The 20,376-nt window shown below is 39.8% G+C and overlaps 1 protein-coding gene across 23 annotated transcripts in view; it reads left to right on the top strand.

Annotated features, from left to right (window-relative positions):
• TNRC6C (trinucleotide repeat containing adaptor 6C) overlaps positions 1–20,376 on the top strand; it is a 151,425-nt gene that overhangs the window by 36,673 nt on the left and 94,376 nt on the right. For 21 of the 23 annotated variants that reach the window (XM_054670177.2, XM_063799368.1, XM_063799367.1 and 18 more), the window contains 2 exons: positions 8,262–8,361; positions 9,151–9,172. In XM_054670177.2, the coding sequence (XP_054526152.1) occupies positions 8,299–8,361; positions 9,151–9,172 (85 nt within the window). In that variant the 5' untranslated portion in view covers positions 8,262–8,298. Of the gene's footprint in view, positions 1–1,051; positions 1,198–8,261; positions 8,362–9,150; positions 9,173–20,376 lie in introns of all 23 variants that reach the window. The other 2 variants (XM_054670172.2, XM_016932993.4) reach the window with 1 other exon arrangement.

The following is a 20,376-nucleotide window of genomic DNA, read 5'->3' on the forward strand; positions in this document are numbered from 1 at the left end:
AAATTTAAAAATTAGCCAGGCATGGTGATATGTGCCTGTAGTCCCAGCTACACAAGATTCTGAGGTGGGAGGGTTGCTTGAGCCCAGGAGTTCGAGGCTGCAGTGAGCTGTGATCACACCACTGCACTTTAACCTGGAAGAAAGAGTGAGACCCTGTCTCAAAAACAAACAACAATCCTCCCATATTTGTAATGGACATGTTAATATAGCAATACTAAAGTAATTTTTATAGTGGTAAAAGTGTTTACTGAACCTACTTAGTTAAGACAAATCGTAATCAAATAATGCTGCAGCCAGTCAGTGCTTACTGAGTAAGCCGAGGTTTAAATAAATAGATTGTTGATAAACTACATTATCAAGATTCCTTGGTTACAGACAGTGGGAAGCAACTGTACAAATTTAAGGAGAAAAAAAAGAGGAACATTTGGAAGGAAGTGAGGTAGATGACAAAATTGAAGGACAAGCTGGAAAACTAGGACACAACCCGTGCAGCCTAGAGAATCCAGGTAGCAGGCACTGATGGCAGGTTTTGTAGGGCACAGTCAGTGCGGTGAATCCGCTCCAGCTGTCTGCCACTTCAATTCAGAGTTCCTATTCCAAGATATGTCTTGATTGGCCTACTGTGAGTCTCATGCTCACCCCTTGGTCAGGGGACGGCAAAGCACTGAGATACCAGGCTGCAAAAACAACTTATTCCTGGACTCAAGAGGGCATACCTCACAGACACTTAGTTTTTCTCTCCATTTCTTAGTTCCCTTCTTTGGTGTTGGCTTCATTTTTTGGCTCTCTCTGGTTGAAAGATGGTTGCAGTAACTTCCAGCCCTCTGATTCTGTTTGGTTCACATCCAGGGTCATCCCTGAATCTGAGCACTGTGGCCCAGGGGACGCTGTGCCCTTCGATTAGTCAGACACAAAATGCATCCCTGGAGCCACTGCCCCTAGAAGTCCACAGATTGTGGGTGAGAGGAAAATCAGGATACAGATACCAGTGGGAGGAGGAAAGGAAGCTGAGTGGCAGAGTAACAGACAGTTCATCAACCTTATTTCACAGAGACAGCCAACCAAAATGAGAAGCATTACTTGTTCTGTGATAAAAAGCCAAATGGAAGAAGATAATATAGAAAGACATTGGTGAAGCAAGGAGATGGAATACCTGTGTCAATGGCTAGACAAGAAGCACCATAAGATGTTGAAAAGGTGAGAGGCCAAGAGACGCGTTTCTTAAGAAGCGTGGTCAGTTCAGGCTGCGGTAACTCCATACTGGGCTGCGGGGCTTTGTCTTGTTTTGTTTGAGCCATGATAGTGAGTCTCGAGAATTAAATCCTGGGGCTGAAGTCTGTATTAACTCTAAAATGAAAATAATATCAGGGTTCCTTTGAAATACCTGAGACCAGCTGATTTTGTCATACCTCTCTTAGGATCTCCGTGATTCTTCACCACCCTTCCGAAGTATAGGTCCCTGCTGTCATCTCTTCCTAACTAGTAATCAAATTCCAGTGCTGCTCTGAAGTTTCCTCATCCTTTTCTCCAGATCTTTTCCCCATGCCTTGTGGGTGCATGGTCCTCTGGTTAACAAAGACCTTTATCTTTAGCTCTGCACCCTCCTCAATGCCCCCAACACATAGTGTCTGCACTTCATTGAAACCACTTCTCATCAGGCCAGGAATCAGGGTGGAGTGGAGGCATGAGGGAAGGATTCAACATTATCCTGAACCCTTTTCACCATAACCATTTATAACGTTGTGTTTTTTTTTTTTTTTTTTTTTTTTTTGAGACGGAGTCTCGCTCTGTCGCCCAGGCTGGAGTGCAGTGGCGCGATCTCGGCTCACTGCAAGCTCCGCCTCCTGGGTTCACGCCACTCCTGCCTCAGCCTCCCAAGTAGCTGGGACTACAGGCACCTGCCACCGCGCCTGGCTAATTTTTTGTATTTTTAGTAGAGACGGGGTTTCACCGTGTTAGCCAGGATGGTCTCGATCTCCTGACCTCGTGACCCGCCCACCTCGGCCTCCCAACGTGCTGGGATTACAGGCGTGAGCCACCGCGCCCGGCCGACAACCATTTATAATTTTTTTAAATTTTGTTTCCTGTCATTCCTTTTATTCACTTTTTTTAAAGTTTATTTGCAGTACCATTCACTCTGTGGTGTGTAGTTACGTGAGTTTTAACAAACACATACAACAATATAACCATCATCACGTGAAGATGCAGAATAATTCTGTCGCCCAACAAAACAACTCCCTTGCACTGCCCCTTTGTGGCCAGACCCTTCCTCCCCCCGACAGTTGCTGGTCTATTTTCAGTTTCTACAATTTTGCCTTTTCAAGACTGTTATATAAATGGACCCTACGCGACATAGTCTTTTGAGTTTGGCTGCTTACATTTAGTATACGTTATATCCAAGTATAGTTTTCTTTGAGTTTATCTTGTTTGGTATTCACAGAGCTTTTTGACTTATAAATTTATGTATATCACCAAATATGGGAAGTTTTTCACCACTATTTCTTCAAATATTTTTTTCTTCACTGATCTTCCTTCTCCACCTCTGGGCCTCCAGTGAAATGAATGTTGGGTCTTTTAGTATTATCCTTCAGGTCCCCGAGGTACTGTTCATTTTTTTCAGTCTCTTTGTTTTCCAGATTCAGTAATTTTTCTCTGTTAAGTTCACGTACTCTTTCCTCTTTCATGTCCATTCTTCTCTTGAGCCTATCCAATGAAGTTTTAAATTCAGATGTTTTAGTTTTTTAGTTCTAAACTTTTATTTGTTTACTCAAGTGTATTTTTATTTGCCTCCTGGAGCATAGTTATAATAACTGCTTTAAAGCCATTGTCTGATAATTCCAAAACTTGGGTCATTTGGCCATTGATGTCTGTTGTCTTTCGCCCTGACAGTTGGCCACATAGTCTGGTTCTTTGTATGAGGGGATATTTTGGATTTTATCCTGGACGTTTTGAGTATGTCATATAGACTCTTAGTACTATCAGACTCCTCTAGAAAACACTGGTTTGTTGTTTTGTTTTTGTTTTAGCAGGCAATCAGCCTGGGTAGGTTCAAGGCTTCCAGTGTCAGCTCAGTACTAGGCTCTCACTATGCTGCTTTGGGCCTGGCCCACATGTAGGAGTTAGTTAGTCTGAGGCTTGGGGCAGGGGGGTGTTGACATCGTAGTTCAGATCTCACAGCCTTTGTTCTGCTGTTTTGAGTCTGCCCCATAAATGCATAACTCAAAGGTGAGCCCAAAATGGTGAAGGTTTGTACACAGAATTGGGGGATTCCCTTTTCCAGCTGATTTCTCTCTGGGATCCCTGACTCTCCTGGGATACGTCTAGCTCACAGGTGCTCCTTTCTTTAGTCCTCTGCTGTGAAAGATGGGTTTCTCTTGGTTGTAGGTGTCAGTGCCATGCCTGCTACAGCATGGCTGTGATTGGGGCCCACTCCCTGGGCAAAGGTTTGAGAAAAGGAAATGAGAAAGTCACCCCCACACAGATTGCCTTCCCTACATTTTAACTCCTCTCCCCAAACCACCTACTTTTGTTACTTTTCATTATTTATGTGTTTGTGTTTATATTATACTTTGTCCAGTTTTGTTGTTGTTGTTGTTGTAATTGGCAGGAGAGAGGCTGTAGCTGGCATAATCCATCTTGCCCAGACCCAGAAGGCCTGACTCCATCACTACCTGGTTTAGTTTGCTATGCTGCATAACAAATACCACTAAATGTAGTGGCTTAAAGCAGTGCACATCCATTGCAAGGTTTCCATGGGTTCAGGAGGCTGTACTTACCTGGGCCCTCTGCAGAGCTGTGCAGTCAAGGCCAGGAGCTGTTTTCATCTGGAGGCTCTGCTGGGTAGCGATTGGTATCCAGGCTTCCTCAGGCTGCTGGCTGAATGCCGTTCCTTGCAGCAGTAGGATTCATGACAGCTTGTTTCTTCAAAGCCAGCAGGGAAGAGTGAGACTCTAAAGCCAGTCTGCTAGAAAGTTGGAGTCTTACGTAACACAGCCAGGGAGTGACAACATACACCTTTGCCATATTTCAATGGCTAGAAGCAAGTCGCTGGTCTCTCTCATACTCCACGGGAAGGGATTATACAAAAGTGTGGAAATCAGAAGACCATAGAGTCTGTCAAGCACAGGTCTTCTTCACAACTTCTGGTCCTGTTGGTCAGAGCCATTTGGCAATGAGTCGCCTTTTCCACCCCAAGTCCAGGTGTCAGGCTGAGTGACTTAAGCATTCTTAGAGGCAGTCCATCCAATATGCTGGCTTACAGGCTTTGGACCTTCTCTATACCAATGACTTTATTTCACTTTAGAACCCAGTCCTTGTGACTCTAAATCTCAAGCATACTCTCTATTCTGTTTCTTTCCATAGTCTATATAGAGTATTAAATATAATTAAAGTTTTACCTTGTCTTTCCTTTTAGATTTTATGCTCAAGGCTGAGACTATTTTGTCTTATCCTTCTCATACTGCCCACAAAAGTCTAGCAAATACTTCCTGCACATAGCAGATAGTCAAATACATGTTGAATAAATTAAGACCATAACTATTTCTATGACAACTGCATAGCCTACCAGTTCCGTCCCCTTCTCTTTTTAATTTTGTCTGATAACATTTTACCAGCCCTTCCTAACATAAACACTGAAAGGAAATTCTAATTGAATTAGTCAGTTTCAAAATAGTGGCATGTAACACACACACTCTCTGTCTCTCTTTCTCCCTCCACCCCCCCCCCCCCCGCCAACACAAATTAGTGAATATTTTGATGACATGGCATTGGAGTCCAACCAGTATAACTTCAGAGTATGGTCTCTGGTGTTCTTTGTAGGTGAAACTAAGGACGAGAAACATTTACAATTTCTGATAACTAAACCTCAAAGACAAAAACAGGCCCCTGCCCTCTTTTATTGAATTTTCTTCTTTTACAAATATAGGAAGTAGTCAACTAACAAAAAGACTGGTAATTTGTAACATTTTTCATCCAGAATTGTTTTGCATGAAGTGGCTGGATTCTCAGTCTACCTACGTAATTTCACCTTTTGAATCATTATTTCTCTTTCTCCATCAGAACCTCTGAAACAAAAATAAATTATTGTTTCTCTGGGAAAATCTACAGTTTAGGAACACCGAAATGATACCCACAGAGGCCCATTTGTGGGAAATCTTTTCACCCTTTCCTCCTCCTAGCTGCCTCCAAAATATGAGTGTTGCTCCTTTTTCTACCCGGAGCCTCCTAATCTTGTGATTGCTAAATTATTTGAGAATGAAAGAAACAAAGGGAAAACCCAAGTTATTAAAAAATGTTTTCTTCCTAATAAAACTCAGTACAGAGGGATCCACTATAGTATACCTCACCATACCATATGAGGTATAGGTAATTTATATCCAATTTGGCCCTTCAAACTTGCTCTGGGCCCAGCAGTTGAGCCCATATCAGATTTCCTCCTTACCTGGTTGCCGTTGCTACTGAAACATAAGCTGAAACACCAGTCGAAGGGATGCTTTTCTCTTCAGCAGAGCTGGATAGGACAGCTGGAGTTCTTTGCAGTGGCGGTATACTGGAAAGGAAGTGAAGATGTATGAATAGAAGAATGACTGAATAATATGATAACATTCACACCATGGTACATTATGGAGCCATTAGAAATAACAGATTGGACATCTCAGTAGGGGGAGGGAGAGAGAAGGGAGATCCTCCTTCCCTGCACGTATTGAATGAGAAAAGCAAGTTCCAAAAAGTTTCTATAACATAATCCCAGTTATACCAACAGTGATCCAGTAAAATCTTTGTAAAAATGTTTAAGTATATATGTTTTTATACAGTTACACGAGCAGGGACAAAAACAGAGAGATATGAATCTAGGTGGTTTTAACGTGGGTCATGGGGGGAGGAGATATTTGACAGGGATATGGAAGGGGGAGAAAGTAGATAAGGGATGCCAAGCATGTCAGAAACAGGAAAGCAAATATTGTCCTGGGGGGAAGCATGATAAGATTACATTTACAAATGTATGTTGATCATGTATATTTAAACGTAATTTTAAAAAGAAAAAGTTCTGTGATTAAAAAGTAAAATTCTCCCAGTCTGGCCATTCCTTTTCTTTATTCTCCTTGCTTCTTGACTTATAAATTTATTTTACAACTTAGAAAAAATACAAATTGACTCTCCATTTAATTGATACATTTGTTTTTTTTTTCTTTTAATAGGTGAAAACACTTTTCAAATCCAAGTTTATAATTTCACTGGGCAAGGTAGACAGTAACTTTTTAAATACTACTTGATCATATCAGAAAATAAAGTTTTCCTTAAAAGGAAAACTTACAGATTTTCTCCACTGTAAATTTCAGCTGAGATTATATACCAGAAATTGGTACCAGAAATGCCCTGAAGGGTAACAGATTCTTCTCAGGGCCGCAGAGAAAGAGTCCTCCTACCAAGGCACTTATAGTCCAGAGGACAGAGGAAGCTCATAATCTCATTTAAAGCCAGGACATGTGGCTCCCGACTGTAACAGAAAAATAGCCTTTGCAGGAGGCCAGCGCCCAGGCAGATGCAGATGTTCATCTTGTCAAATTCCCACTGCATTTTATACTTGTTGCTGTTGTAATAGCGATAATTTGTTTTGCTGATTTTTGTAAATATCTTTGAAAGTATATGTATTCTTATCTTGCTTCCTGCTATAATCCCAGAGCACTTATAAAGCTATTGTTCAGGCTGGGTGTGGTGGCCCACACCTGTAATCCCGGCACTTTGGGAGGCTGAGGTGGGAGGATCACTTGAGGCCAGGAGTTCGAGACTAGCCTGGACAACATAGTACGCCATCTCTGTTTACAAAAATAAACAAAGCTTTTCTTCAGAAAATACTTATTAAACGAATCAGTCCCCACCTCCCTCCATCCTTGTTTTCGTCCCTGGTGCTTACTACAATAAATAGCACATGTTAGTTGTATAGTTCTTCAGTGATTGAATTAGTGAACTATGAGATGGACTTGAGGTGTAGACTCTCTAGGAAAAGAAGTGATTAAAATAGCTTAGAAGAAAAAGGAAGAGTCAGGAAATGGGAAGATTCAGTGAGGATCAAGAACAGATGCTGTGTAAATAGTGATAAGAATAGGAAGTTATGGTCAGAATGCGGGATAGTGGCATCTAAAATTTCAGCAGTGGCGCAGTTCTGGGTGGTTAGGGTCTAGTAGCTAATACTATAGATAAAGCACCCTGGTGATCAGGTGGGGGAAACTACATGTTTTGGCATTTGAGGTTGGACTAGTAAAACAGCCAGTTCCCTACCTAATATCCCTAAAGCAAAACCCACTGCGAAGGAAATCCATCCCATACATACAAAGCCCCTAATTGGTATTTCAGTGCCTGAACAGACAACCAAGGGTTACTACAGAGTTGAGGAAAGGCTTTCAGATCAGAGAGTATCTAAGGGAAGAGGCATCCAGAGAAGGAACAAAGATATGCAGAAAACTTAGAAGATTTTCAGAGAAAAGAATAGAGATGATTTTGCATACCTAAAACAAGAACAGGGTGTTGTGGAAAAGGAGCGTTCAAGAGCACAAGAAAGTTAACAATTTTAAACATCACAATAAAAAACTCAGTAGAAGGATTAGAAGATCAAGTTGAATCAAGCACCCTCAAAATAGAAGCACCAATAAAAGAGTAGAAAACGTAAGAGAAACAACAAGTTACAGGTGATCAATCCGAGAGATTCAATATGTTGTTATTTAGAAACAGAAGGAAGGTGTTTTCAAGAAAATAGAGAACTGAAAGGTATGAGCTGAAAGCATCAGCCAAATGCCAAGCACAAATAATGGGGGAGAAAAGATACATCACCCTGAAATTTCAGAACCCTAGAGATCAAGTGGAAAAAATAAAGCATGGCCAGGCTTGGTGCCTCACACTGGTAATCCCAGCACTTTGGGAGGCCAGGGCAGGAGATCGCTTGAGCCCAGGTATTCGAGACCAGACTAGGGGCTGGACTGTAGGAGCTGTATCTTACTCCATATCATACCCTTATCCCCAGCAATGCCTGATGATGGGTTGGTGTTCAACAATGTGGACTGAATGAATGAGACAGCCGGCTACTGAAGAAGTCAGGGCAACCTGCAGTGCTGTTAGGGAAGTGTCCCTTTCTAGCACCTTCTCAGAGGGTCCTCCTGTATACCATATGCGAAATTCTGACTTAAGACTTGGAGCAGCTAGTGCTTTTTCATTGTTTGACTTAACATGATCATCAAACTTATACTAGTTTTCTTTGTATTTAATAGGGAGAAAGAGCAAGAAACACAAGAAGAGGAACGTTTGATGGAAGAAAAGAAAAAGAAAAAGCAGGAAGAAAAGAAAAAGAAGGAAGGTGCTCAGAAAAAGGTTTGGCTGAAGTTGCTGCTTCATTGTCTTTGTATCATTGTGTGTCTCATTTGCATCATCATAGCCATTATATGACAAGGTTTCATTCTGTTACTTTTTAAATCAATATGCCAAGTCTATAATTAGCGAATAATAGATATCCTACTGGTGAAATAAATACAGGTGACAGCCGTAAATGTCTAACTTGGAACTGGAAGTGTTAGAGCTGTGTTTTAAGGAAGCCGTGTTTTAGTTGCTGGTGGTAAAGTATGTCCATGTTGTTCTACTTAAAATGAACTGTCCTGAACAACCATGTCTAATAAACGAAGAAGGGCCATTCAACTGATCTTATTAGAAAAGCTAGAAATATTTTTTTTTTGCAGCTTTGGCAAATGTTCTTTTACGAATCCTATTAGTAAAGATTAAAAATAAAAGCCCTACTGTAAACTTCATAGTCAAGCTTGAATTTTATGGCATTTAAAAATACCAAGTTATGCCATTTGTCTTTGTTCTTACCTAGTTTAATGTATCTTGTAGTTTAAACAGTATACCTATTAGAGCCTGTTAAAATTATAGAGTTTAAATGAGCTCCAGATAGAATTTTTTGCCTTTAGATTAACATTGGTATATAATCAATGGCATGTACACATTTTTCCCACTAATAAATTGTAATAAATTAACTGGGCAAAAACTCATTTTTAAAATTTTCAATACTAAAAGTTTGCTTATAAACTTTCATAGATGTGTACATTCTACACATTATTCCTAAAGAGTGTCTTTCTTTCTTTCTCTCTCTTTTTTTTTTTTCAGGCTGCTGATCAAAAAACCAAAGGTAAGTTTATTTATATTTAGGGGGGTACATTTATGGCGGTACCAAAATTTTTATGACCAGGATGACTTATTTTTAAATTGATGGTTAAAAAACGAGAATCTAAGCCTGCCTTTGAAACTATTTTTTATTATTCATTGTGAAATTCCTCATTTATCACTGGTTTCACATCTGCATCTCATTGGTATTTGGTTAATCTAAAAATGTCTGAAGAATGTTCTATTAGCTTTCCAAACAATGCTTTTAAATTTTCTTTTGATTTCCACCAAACAGGATCGAACTGATAAAGTTGATTCAGTTTGAATAAGAACAACCAAAGGATATCTGCATTTTTTTAAGGTTCCAATTTCTCATTGCCAACTATCCTTTATAATAAAAAAGATATATTCTTTCTGGATTCCCTCTTTGCTTATTGATATGTAAAAGATTTCTCTTTTTATCCTCCAAGTCCAGAATTTGCTGGTTATCATAAAAGGTGTTGGTGGAAACACACGCGTTTCTCACTGTTACTCAGGAACTCCTATGATGTGCTGGAGATTCAGAATGAACAAACTGAAAGCCATACTCCAAGCCTCTTCATTTTATACCTGTATGTTTAGTTATTTCCCAGTGGTTAAGAGCACCCACTCAGGAGTCACATAAACTAGCTCTGTTTAATTTGGGACAAGTTACTTCACCTCTTTAGGCTTCAGTATCTCATATTTAAAATGAGAAAGGTAGTGAATGGTTCCTACCTCATAAAGCTGTTACAAAGACTTAATAGGATGATTTGTCAATTCAAAATAAAATGTAAAAAAAAAAAGACTAATTGAGATCATGCAGGAAAATGACTTAGTATCTAGCATATAATTGGTGCTCAGTAAAGGTTTACTATAACTGTTATTCTGAAGTTTTTTTCCACTGGACCATCACATGTACACAACTGTACATGTAGACACATGCACTCTCACAGCTAATACTATGCTTTTGTGAGACATTTTATAATTTTCAAAGTTAAGGTTATGTGTATTATCTCATTTGAACTTCATAGCTGAACAGGAAAGGAATTCGTTTACAGATAATCTCCTAGTGTGAATTAAGAGGCTGGTTCTTGGTTAAGAACCAGTTAATGGTAAAGACAAGACTTGAGGGAGTCCAGGTCTCTGAACCTCTAGACTAGAGTCACATGAAGAGAGGGAGTTAATGCTCAATGAATATTAAAAAGCAGCATAGCAAAAAGGACATTTTTCTCTGTTATACTCTCAGAAGCACTGTGAATTTACATAACACTTTTCCAGAAGGGTCCAAAAGGTTTATGGTACATAGTTGTGTATGAATTTATGATCTTGAATGAAAAACAATGGTTTCTTACTATTGTCATTTCAAAATACAGAGTTAACTGTTCTGGATCATCCATTTCTTCTTCTTCTTTCCTTCTTCTTCTTCTTCTTCTTCTTCTTCTTCTTCTTCTTCTTCTTCTTCTTTTTCTTCTTCCTTCTTCTTCTTCCTTCTTCCTTCTTCCTTCTTCTTCTTGAATTTTTCTGTCTGGTTTAGTACCAGCTATATTCTTCATCATTGTCACTGTTTTCTACTCAAGTAGTAACAAATTGCTTATTACTGAACAGTGATTGTGAATTACATTGTCCCACCAGTTTACGCAGAGCTATCATTTTCTATTACTGTTCTGATGAGAATTTTCTTTTCTTTTTTTTTTTTTTGAGATGGAGTCTTACTCTATCGCCCAGGCTGGGTGGAGTACAGTGGCACGATCTCGGCTCACTGCAGCCTCCACCCCTCAGGTTCAAGTGGTTCTCCTGCCTCAGCATCACCCCACCCCCACCCCCTAAGCTGGGATTACAGGCACGCATGGCCACACCCAGCTAATTTTTTGTATTTTTAGTAGAGACAGGGTTTCACCATGTTGGCCAGGTTGGTCTCGAACTCCTGACCTCAAATGATTCCCCCCACCTCGGCCTGCCAAAGTGCTGGGATTACAGGCGTGAGCCACTGCACCTGGCCTCTGTTGAGAATTTTCATTGCTAACTCCAAACGCTACTGGATTTTTCTCTTCTCCTTCTATATCCTCTAAAATACTGTTCCTTTGGGTACAGTTTATCAGTAACTACTAACTAGCCTTAGAATGGGTTGTAGTAATAATTAATGTCTTTCCAAACAAAAAATGCTTTTTGAATTATAAATAATCTAACAGTACTGCTAGGTAATTCATTGATGAATATTAGCAGCATCAAGGTTTACGTTTTTCTCAGACTCTTCATTATTACTGGTTCAAACCAAAATTAATTGCCTGAGAAATATTGGTTCCAACTTTCTGACTGGACACTTTTGTCGGGTGACACAGGTTGGCCTGACTGTACCTATGATACATGTTATAGTACTAGTATTAGTGTTCACACATAAAATTGATGCTTTCCTAACATTCTAGCATTTTGACTTCCCTCCCCTGCTCCAGATTGTGTGTCTATGAGGGCAGGGGCCACATTTGCCACAAGGCAGCACCCAGAAGTCTCAAGGCCCTGAGTTGTTTGAATATAGGAAAGTGTTTAGCAATTTGAGAGAGTCCGAGAGTTGGATACTCTTAAGAGAGAAGCTGCAGTTATAAATTAGATTGCATAATATACTGAACCAGTCAACATTGTAGAAGTTTGAATAATTTTGGTTTTGATAATTAGCTCAAACTAGACCAAATCAATTAGAAATTCCCTTACTCTGCAATATTACACACCACTCAACTAGTAGCATTCGTAAAGCCATGCCCCAATTATTTAGCATTATATTTGACTTAATTTTCTCAATAATAGAAATGCTTTAAATTTGGATTTGTTTTAAACATTTTCAAGGAACTTTTTAGAATATATGACATACTCATCTATGATACCCCTCTACCTTCTCCTGGAGAATATTAACTAGTCTAATCCGTTCTTAATAGATGAGTCTTCATTATAGCATTAATTATACTTAAAAAAATGTTTGCATCTGGCTATAACCATCAAACTTGAACTATGAATTTTTATTTAAAAGACTAATGCCAAACTGAAGCTAACTAGAAATATATGTTTTTTGAATAACTTAATCTAATATGTAGCATGCTTTCCTACCCTCCCCCCACAAATTTGAAAATTAGATTTCTAGGAAGTCTGCTTTGTAAAATTACCACTGAACAGAAATTTTGTTCCTGGCTATCTTTTCAAATTCTGACCTGTGATATCTTTGTTTGGGTCATTTTAAGATTCAGGCCAATTGAGTACGTTTGTGTGAAACACTATGCTGCCAACATTCATACCCCCATCCTACCCTGATGTGATCATGGGAACCACATTTTCTCTGCAGCTAGGAGATACACTTTTATTCAGCCCCGGGGGTTTTCACTCAAATAGTTGATTCACTTTGGCTTTCATCAGTTTCTTCCTCTTGACTCCCCCTTGATTTTCCTCTATGCCTCTAAGTCTGCAAACCCTCCAGTGGGGTTGACATCCTGCACTCCTAAGGAGTCTGGGCATGTTTCTAAACCTGGAGGCCTTTTCCTTAGTTGTCTCAGAGTGTTGGGTTGTTGTCGTAGTCAACTTCTTCTTATTTTTCCCTCCTGTGATGAAAAACAAAAGTTATATATTCTGATTGAAAATAATTTGAGATTATCTAAAGAGAAATTAAAGTTCACTCGAAATTCCTCTGTCCTGAGATATTTACCCATTAACAGTTAGCCATCCTTGAATGCATCTGTCTATGAATTCATATACATAAATATATATTTATATGGACTCTCCACTTCTCCCCCGCAGTTAGCACTCCTGGATCCCTATCCCTTCAAGGAGCTGCACCAAGCAATTTGAAAACCTCTGTGGGAGCCTATTCATAAACTAGCCCTTTGTAAATTCTGCTGAATATCGTCTTTGCGTTGGTGACCAAAGAAAGAGACAGCCGAACACAATTACCTGTTACCCTTAGTGAGACCCTAGATGCTCTTATACTGGGGGAAAAGGGAATCAGATATAAACCTGTTGCCATTAACTTGTGCATTGTAGCTCTCTGTGGAGTAACTGGGGTCCAAGTGTCATTCAGACTGGCATGGGTTTTATGACCATAATGAGTAATCAGTTTTCTTTATTTTTGGCACTGCCCTTAATTGAGGCACAGGTAATAATAGCTTTATTTGTGATATGATGACCTTGGGAGCCTAAGTTTTCAGTATTGTTTTCTGGGTGTTTTCATGGATTGAGTGAGGGTTTTTTTAATGATTAACTATGATAATTTTCATAAATGTGAAAATTTAATTCAGTGCTTTTAGCCAGATTTGTTTAAGTTCATAAAGTAGATGTTTTCATACAAAAAGCTCAAAGTTAATCTTACCATGTATGAAAGTGAATACCTTCATGACCCATTATGGTTCATGGTCCATATCATTAATGAATTATGTTTTTGTTTTTGTTTTTTTGAGATGGAGTTTTGCTCTTGTTGCCCAGGCTGGAGTGCAGTGGTGCAATCTCGGCTCACTGGAACCTCTGCCTCCCAGGTTCAAGCAATTCTGCTGCCTCAGCCTCCAGAGTAGCTGGGACTACAGCTGCGCACCACCATGCCCAGCTAATTTTTGTATTTTTCATAGAGACAGGGTTTCACCATGTTGGCCAGGATAGTCTTAATCTCCTGACCTCGTGATCCGCCCACTTCGGCCTCCCAAAGTGCTGGGATTACAGGCGTGAGCCACTGCCCCTGGCCTGAATTATGATTTTTAAGTCATATACATCTGAATTTATACTTTTTTTGAGAGAGAGGGTCTAACTCTGTTGCCCAGGCTGGAGTATAGTGGCACGAACACAGCTCACTGCAGCCACCACCTCCGAGGCTCAAGTGATCCCCCCACCTCAGCCTCCCAAGTAGCTGACTACAGGTGCATGCCACAGTGCCTGGCTAATTTTTGTATTTTTTTTATACAGGCAGGGTTTCGTCCTGTTGCCCAGGTTGGTCTCACACTCAAGCAGTCCACCCACTTTGGCCTCCCAAAGTGCTGGGATTACAGGCTTGAGCCACCAGCTCAGCCCAAATTCGTACATTTAATTAGTATCCTAATCTTGTTTATAAAGAGTATAATTTTAGTTTTGCAGTGAGGTATTAAACTTTACCATGCATTCAGTTTGTAATTGGTAAACAAAACCTCTAGGTGCTTTTGTTAATAATGTAAGTCAGTTGAAGCCATAGTCTTCCAGTAGTCTTCAGTTGAGTGATGGAGGTTTTAGAGTCACAAAGTATTGGCAGTGTGCTTAGGCTCATTCTAAACATATAAAGTTTAATATCAATCAGAATGAAAAGTAGTAAGAATTGAGGTTTATAGCATATCTTCCCAATTTTATAGTCACACATAGAAATATATGTTTTTCATATGTTTTTTCTACAACCACATAATGGGGCTGGAGACATGAGTATTCTGTATTTGTTGTCAGTATAATTATTAATTTTAGGAAGGAACTTAGACACTTAGGATGTTTTCCAATAAGGCTGAAGGAAATTCCTAAGAAATTGATTGTATGAGGTATCTTTAGGGGATGGCATCTTTTAGGTTTGAAATATTAGATATGTCTTTCTTTAGCTATGTTCCTTTATATTTAAAGTGTTTATTTTACTGTTAAATTCCAGGGGGAAATATAATAAACATTAATTTTTTTCCATGGAAACAAAAAAATGTATTAAGATGAGACATTTTAAAAATATATAGGTTATTCAAAAGGGTAAAAATGTATTGCCAGAACCTCTGAGTAGGTACATGAACGTATAAGTTCTTGAACAAATTGTGAAACAAAGGAAGTGAGCCTAGCGGCAAGGAAGCGGGGCGCTGTGCTCCGGGGGCGCCTCCCGAGGGCACTTCTCCTGAGTCTCAGATAAAGTGAAAGTTCACATCTCTGTTTCATATAACTTTTCACTAAAACTTTAAACATAAAGGCAGTTTCTAAGTTTAGACAAAGTTACAGTTTATAACTCTAAAGGATGCTGACAGTCTGCTTTCTAAGAAATAATTTGTTTACCCAGACCAGTTTCTTTTCTGTGTTTTTTTAAAAACAACTTTATTGAGTTATTGTGGACATTATATTTAAAGAGAAGAAATAGATAAGCGTTGGCATATATTCACCTGTGAAACCATCACCATGATCAAGATGACACCCATCATCCCTGAAGGTGTCCTCGTGACCTTTTCTGATCCATCTCCTCTGCCCCCACCCTACCCCCATCTGTCTCTAGGCAAACATTGATCTGCTTTCTGCCACTATAAAAGAGTTTTTATTTCTAGAACATTGTATTGAGGGACTCCTACACTGTGCACTTTGGCTCCTTTCACTCAGTGTATTGCTTTTGAAATTCATCCATGCTGTAGTGTGTATCAGTAGTTCATTCCTTTTTATTGCTGAGCAGTGTTCCGTTGTGTAGGTGTATCACAGCTATTTATCCTCTTCATTATCCTGTTCATGGACATCTGCGTTTTTCTAGTTTTGAGCTATTGAGTAAAGCTTCTTTTAACATTTATGTACAAGTCTTATATGGCTATATACTTTCATTTATCTTGAGTAAATGTATAATAGTAAAATGGCTATGGCATATGATAGGTGTATGTTTCATTTTTCAAGAAATTGCACACAGCTCTTTCCCAACGTGTTTATACTGTTTCACAGTTCTGCATCTTCACCAATGTGTGGTATGGTCATCTTCATAATTTTAGCCATTCTAATAGGTATGTAGTGGTATCTCATTACACTTTTAATTGGCATTAACCTAATGACTAATGTGGCACTTTATTTTCATGTGCTTATTTGTCATCTTGGTGAAGCGTCTTTTAAAGTCTTTTGCCCATTTTTCATTGTTATTTATTTTCTTTTTCCAGATTGGTTTCTGATACTAAATTGGCCTCTAGAGTTGGGCAGAAAGACTCATCGCTACAGCTTAGTTGTCTACATGCCTCAGTCATTTCCCTTCTATGTGTGTAGTTACTTGTAAATAGTAATATCAGAAAATATGCACTTTCAAATAGAATCACATTTTATCTAGCTTTTAGCATAACCAAAGATTACATTAATAAATGAGCTAAATATTAGTCACATTTTGCTACCTAGAGATGGCTAGTTAATTCCTTAATTAACTTAAACAGTTAATAAATACCTGTTAGATGGCAGAGATCAGTTCCCTGTTCTCAAAGAAGGAAACTACAGACAGTGGGGTCTCCTTGAGGGTGGAGGGTGGAAGGAGGGAGAGGAGCAGAAAAGATCAGTGTTGGGCACTGGGTTTAATACCTGGGTGATGAAATAATCTGTACATCAAGCCCCCATGACATGAGTTTACCCGTGTAACAAACCTTCATATGTACCTCCTAACCTAAAATAAAGGCTTTTTAAAAAAAGTTCCCTGTTCTCAAAGAGATATTTTAGTGGGAAGAGCCAGGCAGATAAGCAAATATATGTATATGCAAATGAATGCAATAAAATGTTCTGGGCATTGTAACTGCTTTATCTCAGCCAGGTGTCAGTAGGTCAGTATAAGCATTTCATGGCCAGTGGCGGATAGGGAGCCAGTGCTTCCAGGTATGAGAAGTCAGGCTCTAAGGAAAGTACAAAAAAGAAATTTTACAATGTTGGCAGCAGAGGAGCTGCTGAGTGAGGTGGTGGCCAGTGCAGTGAGGACCCAGCAGATGGTCAGTGAAGTTGGTTGTGATTTATCTATCTCACACTTTCTACCTGAAAGGATTTAGGTTTGGTCATCTTTTCATCAAATATTTGCATCTCTATAAGAAAAGATAACTTGTTTTTAAAAGTAAGTGAGAGAATTGGGAAAGGAAAATACTGATATGAATGAGGTAAGTGCATACAAGAGCTGGGCCACTCCCAGTTGTGCCCTAAGTTTGCTATGAAAGCAAGGACAAGGAGGGGTTGCCTTATCCCAGTCATCTTAAACCCATCCATCAGGTCATTAAAACTGAGCACCCTTACCAAGCTATTCTACCCAAAAAAGAGTTGAAACTGTTTTTCAGCTCTTTTGAGAGAGGTGGAAGGTGGGAAGCTAGCTCATAGAGTCCTTGAACACCTTCCTAAGGACTTTAGATCTTCTGGACCAGAGGGGGAGCCATTGGAGAGTTTTAAGTAGGAGAGTGACATCATGAGATTTGTGCTTTAGAAAGATCACTGAACCTGCAGAATTGAAGATGAATTAAACAGAGGAGGAGAGAGGGCTGGAGGCAGCAGGTACAGTTGGATCAGTGCATAGGTCAGACTCCAGCTTACTAGCTAAGTGGCGGGGGTAGACAGGGAAGGGTAGTGATGATTGATAGAGTAGGCAGAACTTAGAAACTAACTGAGCTAACTAATCATTTGATCCAGCAGATATTTATTGAGCACCTGCTATTTGCTTGGTACTGTGCTGATTGCTATGGGAAGAAAATGTTAAAATAGAGATACACTTCCCACTCTCATGGAGCTGAGTCTTATGAGGAATGGACATAAATCTCAACCACAGTGATACATGTATCCTTACTAACTGGGATGGTGACTGTGTGACAGCATCAACAAAGGAGCCCGAACTTGGCAGGAGTTGTGGAAGGTATCATTGAATCTGAAGGGTGAGCAGGACCCAACTAGGCCAGGGAACACTCCTACATAGAGAGGGAACAGCATCTGTAAAGAGCCTGTGGCCGTATGGAGTATGACATTTTCCATGAACTAAACAAACAGGAAGCTATGAAATAGCAGGGTATGAGGTGAGGCCAAAGTGAGAGATGGGGATTGGTCCACTGTGCGAGGCATCAAAGAGGAGTTGTGCTCTTTTGCCTAAGAGAATAAGAAGGCTTTTCCAAATCAGTTTGAAATAAGGCCAATTTTTCTCCTCCTGCACCAGCCTTGTCTTACTAAATGTTGGAGTAGTTTAACTTTGGCTCCCTCTTCTGGCGGGTTGTAGGATTCTGCACTTTTGGAGGGAAAATACCTAAGATTACTGCTATTTCCCAATTTATCAGTCCTGGGAGAACACATTTGAGACATAATTCCACTTAAGTCTTCTGTGTTTCATGAGATTTAGGATTTGCCGTTTGTTCTGAGAGCTTATTTAGTTCAGGATGATTTAGCATGAAAAGAGATGTGGTCAAGAAGGAGTTAAGGGAACTGACAAGCTCTACACCCAGTGGACTTTCTTTGCCTTTAATGTTTTGTCCAGTGTGTTGCCTCACTTGGAGAGAGTTATGATCAGTGTTACATATGAGAAGATTACAGGAGAGCCAGTAGGCATTAATGCTGTCTTGATTACTCAGCTTTAACATATGCTCTTAGCGGCATTTTCTAAATTGATCTTCTAAATAAGCCTGTTGTTTAAAAAGAACTTAGATGTACTTGCATATATGATACATAGTACATTTTCTTACAGCAGGAATATCCAAGGGCCAAAACAAAGTAACCTTTTAATGAAATGATTCTTACTGTTTGTAGTCATTATTAAAATAATTTTGCTTTCTTTTAACATTCATGTTATCTAGTATGTGATGTATTGAGAGTGGCATTTGGTACCTTTTAGAGAGGTAACTGTAATATGCTAGAGTAGAAAATAACCTCTGAACGGCATTTCTCATTAGCAACAGACACTAAGTTAATGTAGTTTGTAGTTAATGAGTCTGTGCTTGTTTTGAGTTGGGCTCCAAATGTTGCCACGGTGATAGATCAGCCAGAAGCATCCACTGAACAAACAGAAGGCACCACTTTGTATCCCTCCGGGACTGCTGATGAGCACAGCAGATGGACCCTCCGTACTCAGAGCTGTCTTCTGCTCGCATCTCATTGTTCTAAGGCAACTTCTCGCCACAATGTTTGCTGCTGTATAGGCTGCAGAAGAAATTGTAATAACAAAAATATTCCTTGGAATCACTGATTATGTTGGCACAAGAGAATAGTTCTCTTACATGGTCACATTTGCAAACAATCTTATATTTGAGTAAATTTAAATTTAAAATGTTAAGAAACTCTGAATCTTTGAATATTTATTCTGAAATGACTAGAATTACCGCTTGATTTTTGACAATTTTTTTCATTGTGTGGGGTGTCCATGCATAAGAGAAGTTCTATGCTTTATCTTACAAAAGCTTGTTTCTTAAGTTCTGAGATGACATCAGTCATAGGACATATCATCGATTCAATAACGTCCTGTTGACAGAGGTGGAGCATGAATGAGGAAACCTTGTTGTATTTATACATCAATTGTAAGGGGCATCCAAATTTCAGAAAGAAGATGTGTTAAAATGTGTGGGTTAAAAATGTCCCTCCCAGTTAGCATTTACCTATAAAAAGTTAGTTTTAAAATATACTGCTCTCATCCATTTCACACCTACTTGTTATTATACTTTAGGCTAATGGTGGCAGCCCACGGGATTCTAATTGAGGATCCTTTTAACAGTAAATGCCATTACAGGGAAACAGTGGTATACCTAGCTCATACCACATACTGTGATGTTGTCTAGGTAGATGGAAGATTTAAATGTACTACTTGGGCCAGGCACAGTGGCTCAGCCTGTAATCCCAGCCACTTTGGGAGGCCGAGGTGGGCGGATCACCTGAGGTCAGGAGTTCCAGACCAGCCTGGCCAAGATGGCAGAACCGCATCTCTACTAAAAGTACAAAAATCAGCTGGGCGTGGTGGTAGGCGCCTGTGATCCCAGCTACTCGGGAGGCCAAGGCAGGAGAATTGCTGGAACCCAGGAAGCGGAGGTTGCAGTAAGCCGACATCATGCCATTGCACTCCAGCCTGGGCAACAGAGCAAGACTCCATCTCAATAATAAAATAAATAAAACTCCTTGCTAAAAAAGTCTATATGCTCTTAACCAGATTTCGGCTGAAGAATATAGAAACTACTCTAGCTGTTATAAGCAGAAATGGGTTTAAAATATGGAGGACTGGGTGCGTATAAAATCACTGAAAGGGCTGAAGGGGGTAAACTCTAGGCTGGGCCTTCAGAAATGACTCCCCAAAGAGTTCCCTGAAGAGCTGCTACCTCCAGGAATAATTGAGAGGCCCTGTTGGCTCTCTTGACTTCCAGAGCACAGTGCCACTGCCGCAGACCAGGGGTCAGGAAGCGGCACTAACACTGTCTCTCTCGGCCACAAAAGGAGCGATTGGGAATGTGGCCCCTGCACAGAAACTGCCACCATCTCCAGTACTGTGCTTACAGGCACCCACAGCCAGTACCTGCCAGGTCACAT

The sequence above is a fragment of the Pan troglodytes genome, chromosome 19 (genome assembly GCF_028858775.2).
Source record: "Pan troglodytes isolate AG18354 chromosome 19, NHGRI_mPanTro3-v2.0_pri, whole genome shotgun sequence".
NCBI lineage: Eukaryota > Metazoa > Chordata > Mammalia > Primates > Hominidae > Pan > Pan troglodytes.